This window comes from Chlorocebus sabaeus, chromosome 10 (genome assembly GCF_047675955.1).
Source record: "Chlorocebus sabaeus isolate Y175 chromosome 10, mChlSab1.0.hap1, whole genome shotgun sequence".
Lineage (NCBI taxonomy): Eukaryota > Metazoa > Chordata > Mammalia > Primates > Cercopithecidae > Chlorocebus > Chlorocebus sabaeus.
Genome location: NC_132913.1, coordinates 21,923,045 through 21,939,575, shown reverse-complemented (window position 1 = coordinate 21,939,575; position 16,531 = coordinate 21,923,045). Strand labels below are relative to the sequence as shown.

Here is a 16,531-nt window from a genome sequence, read left to right as displayed (position 1 = left end):
AACAATCCCTTGCTGAGCTAGGGTCTGGAAAATTCCAGTTGCTTGAGCTATGGGTCTGGAAAAATCCAGTTGCTTTTGTTCCTATAAATGGACAAAAATCCTGCTCATGGTATAATATTAAATCTGTATTGAGTGAATCTTGCATAGCATGTAGTGGTCGAAGCACCTAGGAGGACAGAGCTGGAACTCTCTGAGTATATAAGAGCCAGTAGCAGGAAGAGTATGTTTTCTGTTTGCTAAAACATGCTAGTTCAGTGCTGTGGGACAACATTTGATGGGAGTGAGCTAATATTGGCTACTGTTGGGTTGCAAAGAGAACTTAAGACTAACTAGTGTGTGCTATGGTTTGAATGCGTCCCCTCTAAAATTCAGGTGACCTCAGGGCAACGATATTGGGAGGCACAGCCTTTGGAAAGTAACTGAGTCATGAGAGCTCTGCCCTCGTGAATGGAATTAGGTGCTCTTATAAAAGGACTTGACAGAGTTTGCCCCTCTTTGCCCGTGTTCCTCTGCCTTGTGAAGACATAGCACACCCCCTGGAGGATGCTGCATTCAAGGTACAAGAGTGGAGCAGAAGAGGCCAGACCTCACCAGACAATGAACTTGCCAGCACCTTGGTCTTGGACTTCCCAGCCTCCAGAACTGTGAGAAATTTCTGTTCTTTATAAATTACCCAGTCTCAGATATATAGCAGCACAAAACAGATTAAGTGTGTGACCTAAGCAGCTTAGATGAGTTCTACAAAGGCCCAAAGGTCTCAAGAATCCTGAAACACTGGGACACCCTATCATCACTCACCCTGGTTAGCAAGCAGATGCCCACTGTCAAGGTCTCCATGGTCCCTTGAGTCAGGTGGCTGGGTTACTCTCTTCCCAAGTGGGAGTCTGATGGCGTTTGCTATTGCTGGGAACACAGGTACCTGGAGTCTTCCTCCCTGGTTTGCTACCAGCCTTTCCCTGCTGAGTCTCCCCAGGGAGAAACTCACAGGCCCACAATGCTTTCAGCCAGCCCCCTCTGTTGCCCTTCAGGTCTTCAGAGGCTGTTAGCTCTGAAATTCCACCCTCCTTCCTCATCCCACGCTCCTCTGTCCCCTCTTCCTCTTGGACCCCAGTCACAATCTCGCCCAAGACATTATGCCAAGAGACTTCCACAAAAGCTGAGGGCAGAGCTGTCCTCTGGCAACCTCACCCATAGGAGAAAGTACAATTGTGTGGGCTAATCCCCTTGGAGTGAGGAGAAGGGAAAAATTCTGGAAGAATATTATACAATGAAGAAATTAAATTTTCCTGACACAGATGCAAAGTGCTCAAACAGTGCTAGCTACACACTGCATGAGTCCTATTAATGCCTGTCAACATCCATCAGGTCACACTGCCTATGAATGGTGTGTACGCATGGGCAACCACACATCTGTTTGGCTCAGTCATGCATCCTCAAAGCCTAGCAGAGTTCCTGGCACATGGTGGGCATTTAATAAACATTGTTCAAAAACAATTAGTTATTTCACAAATGAACATTGCAGAGTTTTCCAGCAACTTGTGCAAAGCTAAAAACGTGATTACATACAAGATCTACAATGTGGATAAAAACCAAACAGTTGCTAAAGAAAAATACAACTATTTCTTTTGCTGACACCAGAGTGAAATTTCCCCCATGTATCTTCATAGACACATTTTTATTCTTTCTACTTTTCTGCATTTTCCAAAATGTCTATAATGAGCAGATCGTAATTGTATTTGGGGAAAAATAAGTGGACCTTCTAAAAACATAATTCCTTTCACATGCACCTTTCCCGCTACCTACTTTTCCTGTTAGTTTTGGAGACAGAGCGATGCCTAAGTTCCCCCACATATATGCTCCTACTTGGCCCCACTTGTTAGAACCTCATTTGTAGAAAGTAGAAGAAAGTAGATCTAAGAGGCTTCTAAGAGTAGTTAATTATTCTTTCTAATCCCTCCCAGAGCTCATGGGTGGTATGCCAGGGAAGCCTAAGTGCTTTGGTTCCTTTATTCATTCCCCCTAAGCTTCTGGGTAAGGGTAATTTTCCTGCCGTGTATTTATATATCTCTCATAAATGAGAGATAAAGGGAGTAAATGCCTGCAGTGGGGAGCAGTGAACGCCGTGAGTCTGCAGAGGAAGCAGTGAATCTGCACAGAAGGAGGACATTTGGGGCAGTGTCTCATAAGCCTGCCCAGAGGATTGTGTCCACTGGGCAATCCTACCCATAGTTTAGACACATGCCCTTGAAATTGTGTCTCTAGAGGGAGTTCTCTCAGGGATGGCGGTTCTGGGGGTTGTCACCATTTCAATGACATGAGGGGGTTGGCAGTGAAAACCAGACCTAAGTCAACTTTGCCAGCACCTTCCATACCATGGAGGTCCTCAGAGGGCATCTGGAGGGTTACACTAGGGTGGGAGCTATTCCTTTTCAGGAGGAAGAATGCAGAGTTGCCAAGCAGCAGAGAGGGACCTGCCCACCTCAGCATTAACACGCCAATGCCCAGTATACCCCTCTGCAGCGTTCTACATTCTCCACTGCCCTTGTGAAGAAACAGGAGGAAGTAACTGACTCATCCATTGGAAGAAACATTTAGGTCACTACAAGAAAAATCTTCCTGACCCGGGCACAGTTGAGACACTAGAAGAGGCTCAGAGGATAGATGGTACGTGAATCCCGGGAGGAGGTGGAGATGAGGCTTGTCGCTTATTCTGACTGAGGGAACTGAGCCGCAGATGAGCCACCTGAGTTACAGGTGGGGTTATCCAAGGTGAGGGGCTGCATTGGAGACTGGTCTTGACTGTGAAGACATTAGAGACCCTGAGTTCAGAGGGGAAGGCAAAGCCAAAGAATGTATCAAAAACTGCAAAAGCTTGGGAGGCCAAGGCGAGCGGATCACAAGGTCAGGAGTTCGAGACCAGCCTGGTCAACATGGTGAAACCCTGTCTCTACTAAAAATACAAAAATTAGCCAGGCATGGTGGCAGGCACCTGTAATCCCAGCTACTTGGGATGCTGAAGCAGGAGAATTGCTTGAATCCAGGAGGCAGAGGTTGCAATGAGACGAGATCATGCCATTACACTCCAGCCTATGCAACAAGAGCAAGAATCTGTCTCAAATTCCCAGCTACTCAGGAGGCTGAGGCAGGAGAATGGCAAGAACCTGGGAGGCGGAGCTTGCAGTGAGCCGAAATTGCACCACTGCACTCCAGCCTGGGCGACAGAGCAAGACCCCATCTCAAAAAAAAAAAAAAAAAAAAAAAAGCAAGCACACTGATTGTCAAAACACCAGAAAACAAATCAGGACATTTTCAACTTTGATGGGATGTGAGTCAGGCATGGGCATCTAAGTCGGGGACAGAATAAGAAGTGCTTGGAGGCCAGGTGCGATGACTCACGCCTGTAATCCCAGCACTTAGGGGAGCCAAGGCGGGTGGATCACCCGAGGTTAGGAGTTCAAGACCAGCCTGGCTAACATGGCTCTGTCTCTACTAAAAATACAAAAATTAGCTGGGTGTGGTGGCTCACTCCCAGTTATTCGGGAGGCTGACACAGGAGAATCGCTTGAACCCAGGAGGCAGAGGTTGCACTTAGCTGAGATTGCGCCACTGCACTCCAGCCTGGGTGACAGTGAGACTTTGTCTCAAAAAAAAAAAAAAAAAAAAAAAAAAAAGAAGTGCTTGGAGCCAGAACTAGCAGCAAAGCAGCAAATGAGGACAGAGTTTGAATGTAAATGAGTCAAGGAATGAATGAACGAGGGCTAGTGTCATGAGCGTGGTGCTGGAATGTGCCTAGCAGATAGCTTTTGTGCTCCTACCAAAGGCTGATGGGAGATAAATAGGGGAAATTTCACTCTGGTGTCAGCAAAAAAAAAAAAAAATAGTTGTAGTTTTCTTAAGCAACTGTTTGGTTTTTATCCACAAATATTGTAGATCTTGTATCTAATCATGTCTCTAACTTTGCATGAAGACAGGGATTTATCCCAGCCTGAGGGCCAAGGGAAGAACCCACATAGAAATAGCTCAGTGGTAAGGGTGACTGGCTTTGTTGGGCGAGTGTGTGGTGGTGTCCCTGTGGCTGGACACGATTGGTGTTTTGCAGCATCTTCATATCCGCTAACAGGTCAAAATGCAGATCTTCGTGAAGAGCCTTACCTGCAAGACCATTGCCCTTGAGGTGGAGCCCAGTGACATCACCGAAAATGTGAAGGCCAAGATCCAGGATAAGGAAGGCATTCTCCCCGAGCAGCAGACGCTCATCCTTGCAGTCAAGCAGGTGGAAGATGATCGCACTCTTTCTGACTATAACATCCAGAAAGAGTCGACGCTGCACCTTGTCCTGTGTCTGAGAGGTAGTACGCAGATCTTTGTGAAGACCCTGATTGGCAAGACCATCACCTTGGAAGTGGAGCCCAGTGACACCATCAAAAATGTGAAAGCCAAGATCCAGGATAAAGAAGGCACACCCTACCCCCAGCCCTGACCAGCAGAGGCTCATCTTTGCAGGCAAGCAGCTGGAAGATGGCCGCACTCTTTCTGACTATGACATCCAGAAAGAGTCGACCCTGCACCTGGTCCTTCACCTGAGGAGTGGCTGTTAATTCTCCAGTCTTACATTCACAGTGCCCAGTGATGGCATTACTCTGCAGTATAGCCATTTGCCTCAACTTAAGTTTAGAAATTACAAGTTTCAGTAACCGCTGAACCTGTTCAAAATGTTAATAAAGGTTTTGTCGCATCGTTAAAAAAGAAAAGAAAAGAAAAGAAATAGCTCAGTGTTGAGGAAAGGCCTGGATCATTATTTCAAAAACTCCACTTCTCAGAATGCTTGTCCTTGAATAAACAATTTCTCAATAAAATAATGTAAGGAGAAACTGTATATTATGGCCCCATCTTGGAGCTCCATAACACACTTCAGTTTACGAAAGGCTCTGAGAGGAGCTACGCCAGAGAAACCTGTTGAATGAAACACTTCCCAAATGGAAGGGACATGCAGATTTCTCTGCCCTACTTTTTAAAAATTTCTCCCATAAAACACCAATTAATACCTTATAGGACATGAGCCCTCCTCTGAATACACGTTGGAGAAAGCTGACCTTGGTCAATGGCCCTGATCAAAGGTAACACCTAAAAGCATTATATATATATTCTCTCTCTCTCTTTCCTTCTTTACCTTCTCCCTCTTTCTTTTATTCAATCTCCCTCCCTTCTTTCTTCCTCCATCTTTCCTGTCTTCCCTTCATCTAGAAATTTTCTTTCATTTCTCTCTTCTTCTCCCTCACCTTCTCCAGCAATGTGCTAAGACTGCAATGCACTGGGACTTCCAGGGGTCCCCTGGAAATTCCTTGGGCCTAAGAGCCAAGGTTCCACCATAGCTGCAGCTGAACTGGTTTGCCCTCAAGCCAGGAGTCATCCAGAGATTCCTATCTCAGCAATTTGCAAATGGTACTAAGGCCTCTGCACTGTTCCCAACAATGGTCCAATTAACTGCTAGTTGCATTTCACCGGCCAACTGGAAGGTTAATTGGCTCACATGACAAGGATGGAGAGTAACCTGCACCCCATTAAATCGGTCTGCTCTCAGTACCATTCCACTGTGCTTTCCGCCCGTTTTCACATGTTCACGAAGCTTCCAAGAGACAAGTAAAAGACCCAGGTTTAAAGAAGAGGAATGGCTTCTCATTAGCCGTTGTATCTAGAAGCCTGCATTTTCACCCTGTTGTCTGCCTTCCTCCCCGAGGCAAACACAGGCAGTCATCCACCATTTCTGTGGTTTTAGATCCATACAGAAATTAATCAAATGCTCTGCACTTTTGTCATTTAATGGATTCACATAGGGTTCTGGTCATCTGTGGACATACTTGCTTTTTATTTCTGAAAAGCTTTGGCTGAGAAGGTTTTTGGTTTGTTCTTTTAAAACACACACATACACATTTATAGTCTCTAAGACTTCTCAAATAATTACCAGACCGCCGACTCTAACACGCTGTTTCATCATATTCAAACTGACTGCCCGGGTGGAAATCTATATTCTCTCTCTTATTAAGAACCGATTTCCCTTGAGTAATATCTGCCCTGCTATTTTACTCTAGGTAATATTGATCTTCCCACTCTCCTCCAAAGCACCTTGCAGAGTGCCAATAATTTTGTAAAAGAAACCTTTTATTAATGAACTCCCCACAGCTTAATTGTTTAGATAAGTTAAAAAAAAGAAGAAGAAGAAGAAGAAGAGGAAGACAGGAGAAAGGGAGCAACAGTTGACAAACTTTTATTTGCACCAGAAGTCTGGCCACCTGTGGAGTGGTTTATAGGGAGTCGGGGGTGTGGAGTGAGTGGGTGGCACTGCTATAAACAAAGATTCAACCAGCTGCCTGAGAGCTCTGAGTCACACAGAGCAAGCAGGATGTCCCACTAAGATACAGATTGTTTGATTACACCCGGAGACAATGGCACCAAGCCCAGCAGGGACTGATGCATCAGGGCCAATCTCTTCACTCACTGTCCCAGCGATGCAGAGGGGCCCCCACCAAGAAAACCCAGGAAGCATTGAGCGTAGCTGTGGGCTGATGTGTCCTGTATGTTTGACGTAAACAGGAGTGTATTTTCTCCCAAGATCAGCCTCTGTACAAAAAGATTAAATCAGTCCTCTACAGAGGAACTGGTTTCGTCATGCTGACCCATGTGAATGCTGTCGAAAGTTCTTCAGAATGAAGCTAATCAAAGTGAAAGTGATGACAGGACAGATCATACTCGAAATCCCAGTGACCTGACCACAGGAGGAGCCCCACCACCGAAACCCTGCAAGGAGGTCAGCAGCGAGACCAGGGCAGGTGCCTGGCAGAGGCCTCCACATCTGCTGCAACCTGGACTCTCCCAGCCTCAGCAAAAGGGACTTTGTGGCCACAGCTGCAGTTTATTTCACATTCTATAATGATAGCAACCAGGCAGAAGTGACTGTGGACTGAGCAAAACCATCTTCAAATTTGCTTTTATCCTGGCATAACAGATTTAAGTTAACCAGCTATTGATTAAGTAGAGAACATAAGATAGTTAAACCCACTGTATGTTCTTCCTCAATATCTACCCCTTTTGTCTGTTATTATGCCAGAAATTCTCTCAACTGGGAACAATGTAATGTTAAGATTTTTAAAGCCAATAACACTGTGGTTTACATTAGTTTACCTGTATGTTTGGTTGGATGGATGATGGATAGATGGAAGGAAGAGACGATGGATGGATGCGTCAACCTATAATAAAATATGAAAAAATAATTTAGAGTCAGAACCGTCCATTTGTGAAAAATAAAATTTAAAAGCTGTTAGAACCCAAACTTTCTCTTTTCTTTTTTTTCTTTTTTTTTTTTTTTTTTTTTTTTTTTTTTGAGACAGAGTTTCTCTCTTGTCGCCCAGGATGGAGTACAATGGCGTGATTTCGGCTCACTGCAACCTCCACCTCCCAGGTTCAAGCGATTCTCCTGCCTCAGCCTCCCAAGTAGCTGGGATTACAGGCACCTGCCACCACGCCTGGCTAATTTTTGTATTTTTAGTAGAGATGGGGCTTCACCATGTTGGTCAGGCTGATCTCGAACTCCTGACCTCAGGTGATCCACCCGCCTCAGCCTCCCTAAGTGCTGGGATTACAGGCTTGAGCCACCACGCCCAGCTGGAACCCCAACTTTCAAGAGAGTTTATTCAACTGCAGTTTGAAGATGGCCTACCCAGAAACATCAATTCCAAAGGAATGGAGTCAGAGTTTAAAATACAGAAGTTATGGTTTCATTTATATAGGCAGAAACAGAGGAGTTTTTAGCAGGATTACAGCATTTTTCATACAAAGTTGGCACATAGTTACAGCCCCTTGATTGGTTATAGGCAGTGTTTCTTTTTGTAAAGGGTGCATTTGTCACCTTTTACAGAGGGTGTAATAGTCATGGGCTGTCTGTCATCTGGTCTAAGCAAAGCAACACAACACAGGGCAAGTTAGTCTGTAACAATGGTCATCAATTTAGAAGGCAGGAGGTTTTTGTCCTTGAGGTCATTTAATTGCCTCTAGCCATGATAGAGAACAAGAAATATAAGAAAAATAGTTAATCTATAATCTGAGAAACAAAAGTAGCAACTGTATGTGACTCAAATCACAGTCACATCTCTCAGTGTTTTGGGGGGTTCCAACAGCTTTTAAATTTCACTTCTCACAAATGGATGGTTGGATGGGTAGATGACAGGATAGATGGGTGGATAGAGGAATGAAGAACGAGAGAAGAGAAGGTAGGCTTAGACTGCAGAAAATGTAGAACAAGAAAGTAGAGCATGAGATCCTGCCAAACAGGACACATTTTGGAGGAATGTGGAGATTGGCTAAGAGATGAAAATCCGGGGATCCGGGGAGCGGGGGCCAAAAATGAATATCTTCTTCTCAGTTTTAACAAAGTATCTTTTATAGTCAAGACTTTTGCTGCTTGTAGGATCTTACACCATCAACTGGTATCATTTCATTCAGCCATTTATTCAACTACTACACTAATTCCTTCCCTTCTCCAACTCATGGAATGTAAAGGAAAAGGACCCAGAGGGAGTATTTTCTGGTTAAAAGTGTTTAGTAATTAGGCCAGTTAATAGAACTTTAGAGACCTCACTTTTTCAGGGGTTGCTATGAGGTGTGGTGGAAGCATACACCCTCAGCAGCTGGAAGACCTGCATTTTCTCAACCTATCGAGAGCCTTCAGCTCCTCTGGCATACATGAATCCTCTTTTCCTGCTGCTCTTCTGAGTGCTTTACTCCACTCATTAATACGTCCCTAAAGATGAAGTGAAAAGAAAGAGGAAGTATGTTTCAAAACCCTACCATTTTGCAATGTTGACAGTAGAAAGATACAGTGAAAGGGTTAAAAAGTTGGTTAGAATGGCACTGAGGGTCAAGTGAGGACTTCCTTTAGTGACCCCTGACCCTATGAGCAGATACAGGAGTTGGTGAGAAACACCATCCTGCAGATTCCACCTGGAGTCACCTCCTCCAGGGAAATTCCCACATACTCCAGATTTTGCTGATCCTTTCCAAAACATGTGGGGTATGAACTATGAATGTCAGCATTTAAGTTAACCCCTGTCTATATTGGTTTCTTGTGTGCTAACCATTGCCTGCATATTCCATATCAACATTCCCATGGTGTCTGGAGGTTTTAAACAATAAAAGATCCCTAATGAACACTTGTTACAACTGTCATGACCATGCAATTTTAGTGGCACTGAACTTTGACACAAGTCATTTTGGAAAATAATGAGCCTACTGGCAGAGAATAGCCTGGTCCACCAATAGTCATTCTCCCCATCTCTAAAACAAAGCCCCGAATCTTAATTAGGCACATAGCCAACCTACAGACAACACTTTGTAGGCTTTCTGCAGCTTAATATGTGGCCATGTGACTAAATCTTGTAATGAAACATGAGTAGAATATGTGCCACTTCCAGGTCATACCCTACTAAGGAAGGTGTGGGTGTCCTCCTGCCATTTTGTTAGCAGTTGAAGATGTCCAGGTTCCTGGCATCTTGAGCAAAGAATTGGACAAAATGCACAAAGCAAGAAAGAATAAAGCAACAAAAGCAGAGATGTATTGAAAACAAAAGTATACTCCACCGGGTGGGAGTGGTCCAATCATTAGGGGCTGAATTCTCTGGAATTACAGAATTCTCTGGGGTTTAAATATCCTCTAAAGGTTTTCATTGGTTACTTTGTGTACGCCCTATGTAAATCAAGGGGATGAAGTAAAGTTACAAAGTCTTTTACTCAGTGTATGCCCTATGTAAATGGAGAGGATATTTCCTGTCATCACTGAAGTGTTTCCATTGGATTTAGTTCTAGAACTTCAACGTGAATCGGCCTTATGCGCCCTACCTCCAGACCCTATTCTTCTGCTGCAACTTTCCTTCCTTGTTGCCTGGGTGTTGACGAGACCTACAGCAGCCATCCTAGACCAGAGGTGGAAGCTGGATGTGGACAATGGCAGAGTCACCCCTCAGGCCCTGGACCGCTTACCTTTGGTCTGTTGCATGAAATAAAAGTGAACTTCCTTCTTTGTTGTCATTATACTATTTGCCAAGGGTAGGGGTGGAGGAGTGGTGGAGCACAACTAACAACTAACCGTAACTAACAACAAAAACAATAAAGAGCAAAAATTAACTTTTCTGGGCCGGGTGCAGTGGCTCACGCCTGTAATCCCAGCACTTTGGGAGGCCGAGGCAGGTGGATCACGAGGTCAGGAGATTGAGACCATCCCGGCTAACATAGTGAAACCCTGTCTCTACTAAAAATACAAAAAATTAGCCAGGCGTGGTGGTGGGAGCCTGTAGTCCCAGCTACTCGGGAGGCTGAGGCAGGAGAATCGCTTGAACCTGGGAGGCGGAGGTTGCGGTGAGCAGTGAGCTGAGATCGCACCACTGCACTCCAGCCTGGGTGACAAAGCGAGACTCCGTCTCAAAAAACAGAAAACAACAACAACAAAAATTAACCTTTTGTTCCTTTTGACTGTGATTTTTAATGTGAAAATTGATCGTATTCTAAATGCAGAACACTAGGGAAATTCATGCCATGTGTGTAAGCCATGCCCTCAGGCCTTACACTTCCTGACTTATCTACATTTCTTTGTCTGAGGTCTCCTCTATGCAAGCAATCAGCAGGCTGGAAAAGGGGGGACCAAAGCTCCCCCAGGTCATCCTTCAAACAATGACACACAGAAGTTGGTATATACAGAACACACCTGGGCAAATGTCTCCCCTCCCTGTTTCATTGTAGAGATCACAGCACTGAGATGGTAATGACTTGCCCATGGCAAGAACTGGATCTAAAATTCGAGTTTCCTGCTTCTTGTTTTCCCTTTTTTCTACCACTTCAGTATGAGGTTGGGGATAAACAAAGCAATGCTGGAAGCTTATAGGCTGTCCCAGAAGAAGGCTAAGACCCCAACGGGAGCTCAAAGCTAAGAGAAAGGAATACTAGATGAAACCCAGGGTTATTTTCAGAATGGAGAAATCCACCCACCAATTCTGCCCTAGCCCCATAAAGCTGCTGTTTCCACCAATCGCATGTAATTAACAGGTTCAGACCCCAGCTCCACTGTAAGTACTCTAATTCAGGTAAATGGACTCTGGGAAAATTCTAGAGAAATCTGCTAGTGAAATTCAGCTTGGATATCCAGGAGTCCATCCTCTGGGAATAAAGTCAAAGGGGCGCTTGCCCTGACTGGTCCCTCAGCATTAGCAAGTTGACACCGTGAGTCCCCCACAAGGAAACAGCTTTCCTCTCTCCCAGCCGGGTCTAACCATACATCAATTTGCCTTTCTCACACCGCTTTCTTGTCACTGGGCGGCAAACACACTGTTTACATTCATCCCTTTCGTTGAGTTTCCTCTTCTTTATCTCATCTCCTCTGTTGTAATTTGTGGCTGGGTAAGGAAAGAGGTCAGAGAAAAAGGAGCTCTCTTGTCTTGATTGGACCCTAGCTCTGTGAGCACAAATGATGGGCTGGTGATAAAGTGGAGGCTGAACCCCAAGGGTGGAGACAAGCCAAACCCAAACACCAGGCCTCATGGGCAGGTGTTGTCTCTCATCTCATTGTTCGAGCCCTGCTGTATTTATACTTCAAGATTTGGAGAACTGAACTCACCCATTGTATTTCTACGTATTTCTAAATACGTATTTCATCGTATTTCTACGTATTTCTAAAGTCGACCAAAAAGTCGACTTTAGAGCATTAAGAAAACTGTCTAATCAGAGAAGAGAGACCTACTTAGGGAATTCAAGTTCAGTGCTTTATTTTAAGCAAGAAAATACTTAAATACATCAAAGATCTCTCTTGTCTCCTTCACAGCAGAGTCAGAAGGAGACTTTCCTAACCAGCTAAATGTGTATTTAACCTAAAGGTGCTGAATTTAGGGAATTGGGTTGTCCTCACTTCCTTTACAAGTTGCTTCCTTTTCAAAGAACACAGAAGGGACTCTGTGACCCACTTTCATCTTCAGACGCCTCAACATCCAAGATATTAAGAGGTGGCAAAAAATAAAAGTGAGAGATGAATAGAGCACCACTGCACTCCAGCCTGGGCGACAGAGCAAAACTCGTCGCAAAAAAAATAAATAAAAATAAAGTTCTGATCCATGCTACAATATGGATAAACCTTGAAAATATTACACTAAGTGAAAGAAACTAGACACACAAGGCCACATGTTGTATGATGTGTTTACGTGACGTATCCAGAATCATTAAATCTGTAGAGATGGAAAGTGGATTGGTGATTCCAGGGGCTGTAGGAGGGAGAAATGGCAGGGACTGCTTGATGGATATGGGATAACTTTCTGGGGTGGCAAAAATGTTTTGGACCTAGATACAGGTTGCCCAACACCATGAATGTACTAAATGTCACTGCCTTGTACACTTAAGGATGCTCCATCTCAAAAAAAAAAAAAAAAAAAAAAGTATGCTTAGCTTTGGGCCAGGTGCAGTGGCTCACGCCTATAATACAAACACATTGGGAGGCAGGCAGATCACAAGGTCCAAAGATCGAGACCATCCTGGCCAACATGGTGAAACCCCTTCTCTACCAAAAATACAAAAATTAGCTGGGCATGGTGGCATGTGCCTGTGATCCCATCTACTCAGGAGGCTGAGACAGGATAATCCCTTGAACTCAGGAGGCAGAGGTTGCAGTGAGCCAAGATCACACCACTGCACTCCAGCCTGGCGACAGAGTGAGACGTGTCTCCAAAAAAAAGAAAAAAATGCTTAGTATTGTGCCATATAAATTGACCTCAGTTAAACAAAAAAATTCAAGTGATAGCCTGGCACAGTGGCTCATGTCTGTAGCTCCAGCACTTTGAGAGGCCGAGCGGAGCAGATCGCTTGAGCCCAAGAGTCTGAGACCAGCCTGGGTAACATGGTGAAGTTTAACCTTTACCATGAAAACGGTGTTTTTGCCTATTAAACTTCCGCTCTGAATCTCGCTCTTTGTATGTCTGCGTCCTAGTTTTCCATGGCCGTGAGACAACGAATCTCGGGCATTTACCCCAGACAGTGACTCGGCTTCAGAGCTAGACACTGTCTCAAAAAATAACAATAATAATGAAAAAATAAAAGTGACAAATCAGGCATCCACTTCTTTCCCCCCAGTCGTGGATGCTTTCAAAATAATTCATGAAAATTTCCAAATTAACAGAACAGGCTGCCAATGGAAAAGTGAGGCCTAGTCAAACTTCTGCACAGGCCTGACCAGAAACCTCAGACAGGTTCAGAGCGGCCTCACTTTGAGGGAGCTGAGGATGGTTTCTCTGGGCTGTTTCAACTCTTGACCTAGACCTGAAACTGCCCTGAGACCTGAGATTGAGAGTGGAAGCCGTGAGGTCTCTGAATCACTCTTTCCTGGCAAGGCATTTTTTTCCAAAGCACTCACAGGGCCGGTTTGTGGGCAGCCCCAGCCCGTTACCTCCACATGGTGACTCTTATTCCAGGGGTGAGTTAGATCTGAGATGGACAACAGGCGGGGAGGGAGTAAAGGCTGTGGGGGAAACATGGGTCGGGCCAGGTAATGCAGACTTTGCTTAAACTGCTTCTGGTCCTCAGAACTATTGTCCTAATAGAGCCCTCAGCAAGTTCATCCTTTCTGGATGCAACTGGATTTAGCAGTCTGACCAGCCCATCCCCCGGATCCCACTCTTCCCCGCCCAGGCTGGCCTCAGCTAGTCACAGCTGCTCTGTTTCCTCCACACACGCGCCTGTGTGAGGTGGGAAGTGTATGCTCAGGTCCCTAGCTGAGGGTCACCCACCTCCTCCACAGGCTACCCTGTGTCTTCACCTCTGATGGAATCATTATCTCCCCAGCTCACCCCATGGGTTTTTCCAGCTCAAGACCATCCGTCTAACACCTGAAATTGGGATTTCCTGCTTTATAATGGAGCTGGGACTTTTAATCATTTATCTCTCTGGCCCGCCCAATGGATTTCTTTGCCTCCTGCTGAGGCAAGGACCTGGGTCTTATAAAATGGTGTCACTCTCTCGCTGTGCCCAGCACACAGCAGACCCGGAAAGGTCATTTGCTAAATAACTAAATGAGTGAAACTCAGAAATTGAGCTCATACAAAGGACTGGAAAAAGCACCCATGGTTTAAAAAAAAAAAAAAAAAAAAAAAAAAAACAGAAAAAACAGGGAGGCCCTGATCTATTAGGAAGGTTAAACAGAGAGCTGCTGTGCTGATAGATGCTAGAACAGAGGTTTGTGTCAAAGGCTTCAGGGGTACAGATGACAGAGCCAGTAACTCTGTGGGAGGGCCAGGCCTGTGGAGTCGGGGGAGGGGGAAGCAGCTGGAAACCACAGAGAAATCAACTGGGACTTGAGGGCTGAGGAGGCGCTGGGGCTGAGGAGGCGTTGGCCTGGAGCAGAGGTATGGGGTATCTTCTTCAAGACAAATCAGGCATCATTCAGGGTTAGATTTTTCTTCCCTTGAGTCCTTTGGGCAGCTGGCTTTTTCGCTTGTTTCCCTTTCTTCGTTTTTCACTCTATTATTATTATTTTCATTTGGAATACGCAAGCAACTTTCTCCTAGGGGTATTTTATTTTCTCCATGGTTTAAACATTTAGAGAAGAATAAAAGGAGAGAAAATGAAAAGAGATGTTTCTCCACACATACATTTATTTTTTTAATTAAGAGTAACATACAATCCATAAGATGCACATTAGTGGTGTGTGTGTGTTTTGTTTTTAGTTTTCTATTCTGGTTTCAACTTAACAGATGGGTTCTTGGCTGGGTCCTGACAGGATACCTGCCATGCCCTGCCTCAGGTGATCGTGGCCCACCTTTCCACCCTAGCTGATGTCAGGGAACAGACATTGCAGGAATAACCTGAAAACATCTTGCTGCAGCTGCACCAGGTATCTCTGTCCACCATACAGGACACCATGCATTTTTCAAACATGCACAAGCTTGGAAGCATGAGGAATTAGCACACCATGGAGCAACCCTTGACTAATAGAGAAAGGGAGAAAGTGGATACTTGGGTAAACACCCCTCTCTTGTGTGTCCCAAACAGACCATCCTGAGGCGCATGCTGCACAGCTTTTCAGTCGGACCCCACTGGGATCAAGCTACAGTCTCCCAAAGGGATGATGGGCTCACGAACTTAATGACTACCCTCTTGCATTGACTCCCACTCCTTGCCTATTATCCTCTCTCCCCTCAGTGCTTGGCACCTGTTCTTTGGAATCACTTCCTTAAATTAACTACCTGAATGTAGGCCCTTCTCTCAGGCTCACACTTTTGGGGAAAACCCAGGTTAAGACAAAGAATACCAGAAGTGGGCCTCAAAAGAAGAATCTTGAGATGGGATTTTGGAATTGGATCAGAGGGCAGTAAAGAGTCCACTGCTGATAGTAAGGTGGTAATTAACTCTGGCATGAAAGAGCATCGTGATTACTAAAACTCTCACAGGTGGAACTGGGATGAAGCATGGGTGGTATGAGAAGCATCTGCTTATGGGCAGTGGGAGGCCTTCAATGGTACGGGCAATGGTAATTTTTTTTTTTTTTTTTTTTTTTTGAGACAGTTTCACTCTTGTTGCTAGGTTGGAGTGCAATGGCATGATCTTGGCTCACGGCAACCTCTGCCTCCCAGGTTCAAGCGATTCTCCTGCCTAAGCCTCCCAAAGTAGCTGGGATTATAGGCGCCTGCCACCACACACAGCTAATTTTTTGTATTTTTAGTAGAGATGGGGTTTCACCATGTTGGCCAGGATGGTCTTGAACTCCTGACCTCAGGTAGTCCACCCACCTCGGCCTTCCAAACTGCTGGGATTACAGGTGTGAGCCACTGAGACCAGCCAGGCAATGGTAATTTTAAAAATTATGGAGTTATCCAGCTTTTGTTAAGGGCTTTAGATACTTTGAAAAAAAAAAAAAAAAAAGAGAGAGAGAAAAAAGAGGCTCAAGTTATCCAACTAACAACTTCGGGACATCCTATGAAAGTAAAAATGTCTCGTTGGCAGTGTTGAAGCTGGGAGATAATACTTGTCTCCTATGGCCAGAGAGCAGGCTGTGCTGAAATCCAGACCCTGGATTTGATAAGAAGGGTAGCAGAGTCACACAGACTGAACGCACAGCTTCGATGTTTTCCTGTGTCGCAGTTAGAGTCCTAATAGAGAAAGAGTGGGATCTAGAGACCCAGGATGGGGATGTTTGGGAAGATGAGCCTGAGAACTTGGAATACTCCAAATCCTCTTAACCTTCAAACTAATAAAACATTCCCTTTCCCTGTCTGGGAAAAAGCAGTCACCTCTCACCTGGAAACAATGAGAAGACCTCACCTGAGGCAGGTACTTTGTACCATGATGCTTATCTTCCTCCAGAACACCTTGCCTCTCCCTTCACTCCAAACCAAATTCTAGAGTCAGTTTAAGCACAACCCAAGTGAGGAAATACTATCCCTGCCATGGGATGAAATAACATACACAACCTCATACTACCAGAGCTCCCCATGTGTGCTGGCAGGGACTGAGG

At 45.0% G+C, this 16,531-nt stretch overlaps 1 protein-coding gene across 1 annotated transcript; it reads left to right on the top strand.

Moving 5' to 3' along the window:
* Nucleotides 1-4,105: 4,105 nt before the first annotated feature.
* Nucleotides 4,106-4,598, top strand: LOC103217000 (polyubiquitin-like). Its single transcript, XM_037988049.2, is given in 2 exon segments — nucleotides 4,106-4,474; nucleotides 4,476-4,598. Coding segments are annotated over 2 exon segments (471 nt in total). The 5' UTR covers nucleotides 4,106-4,126.
* Nucleotides 4,599-16,531: the final 11,933 nt, after the last annotated feature.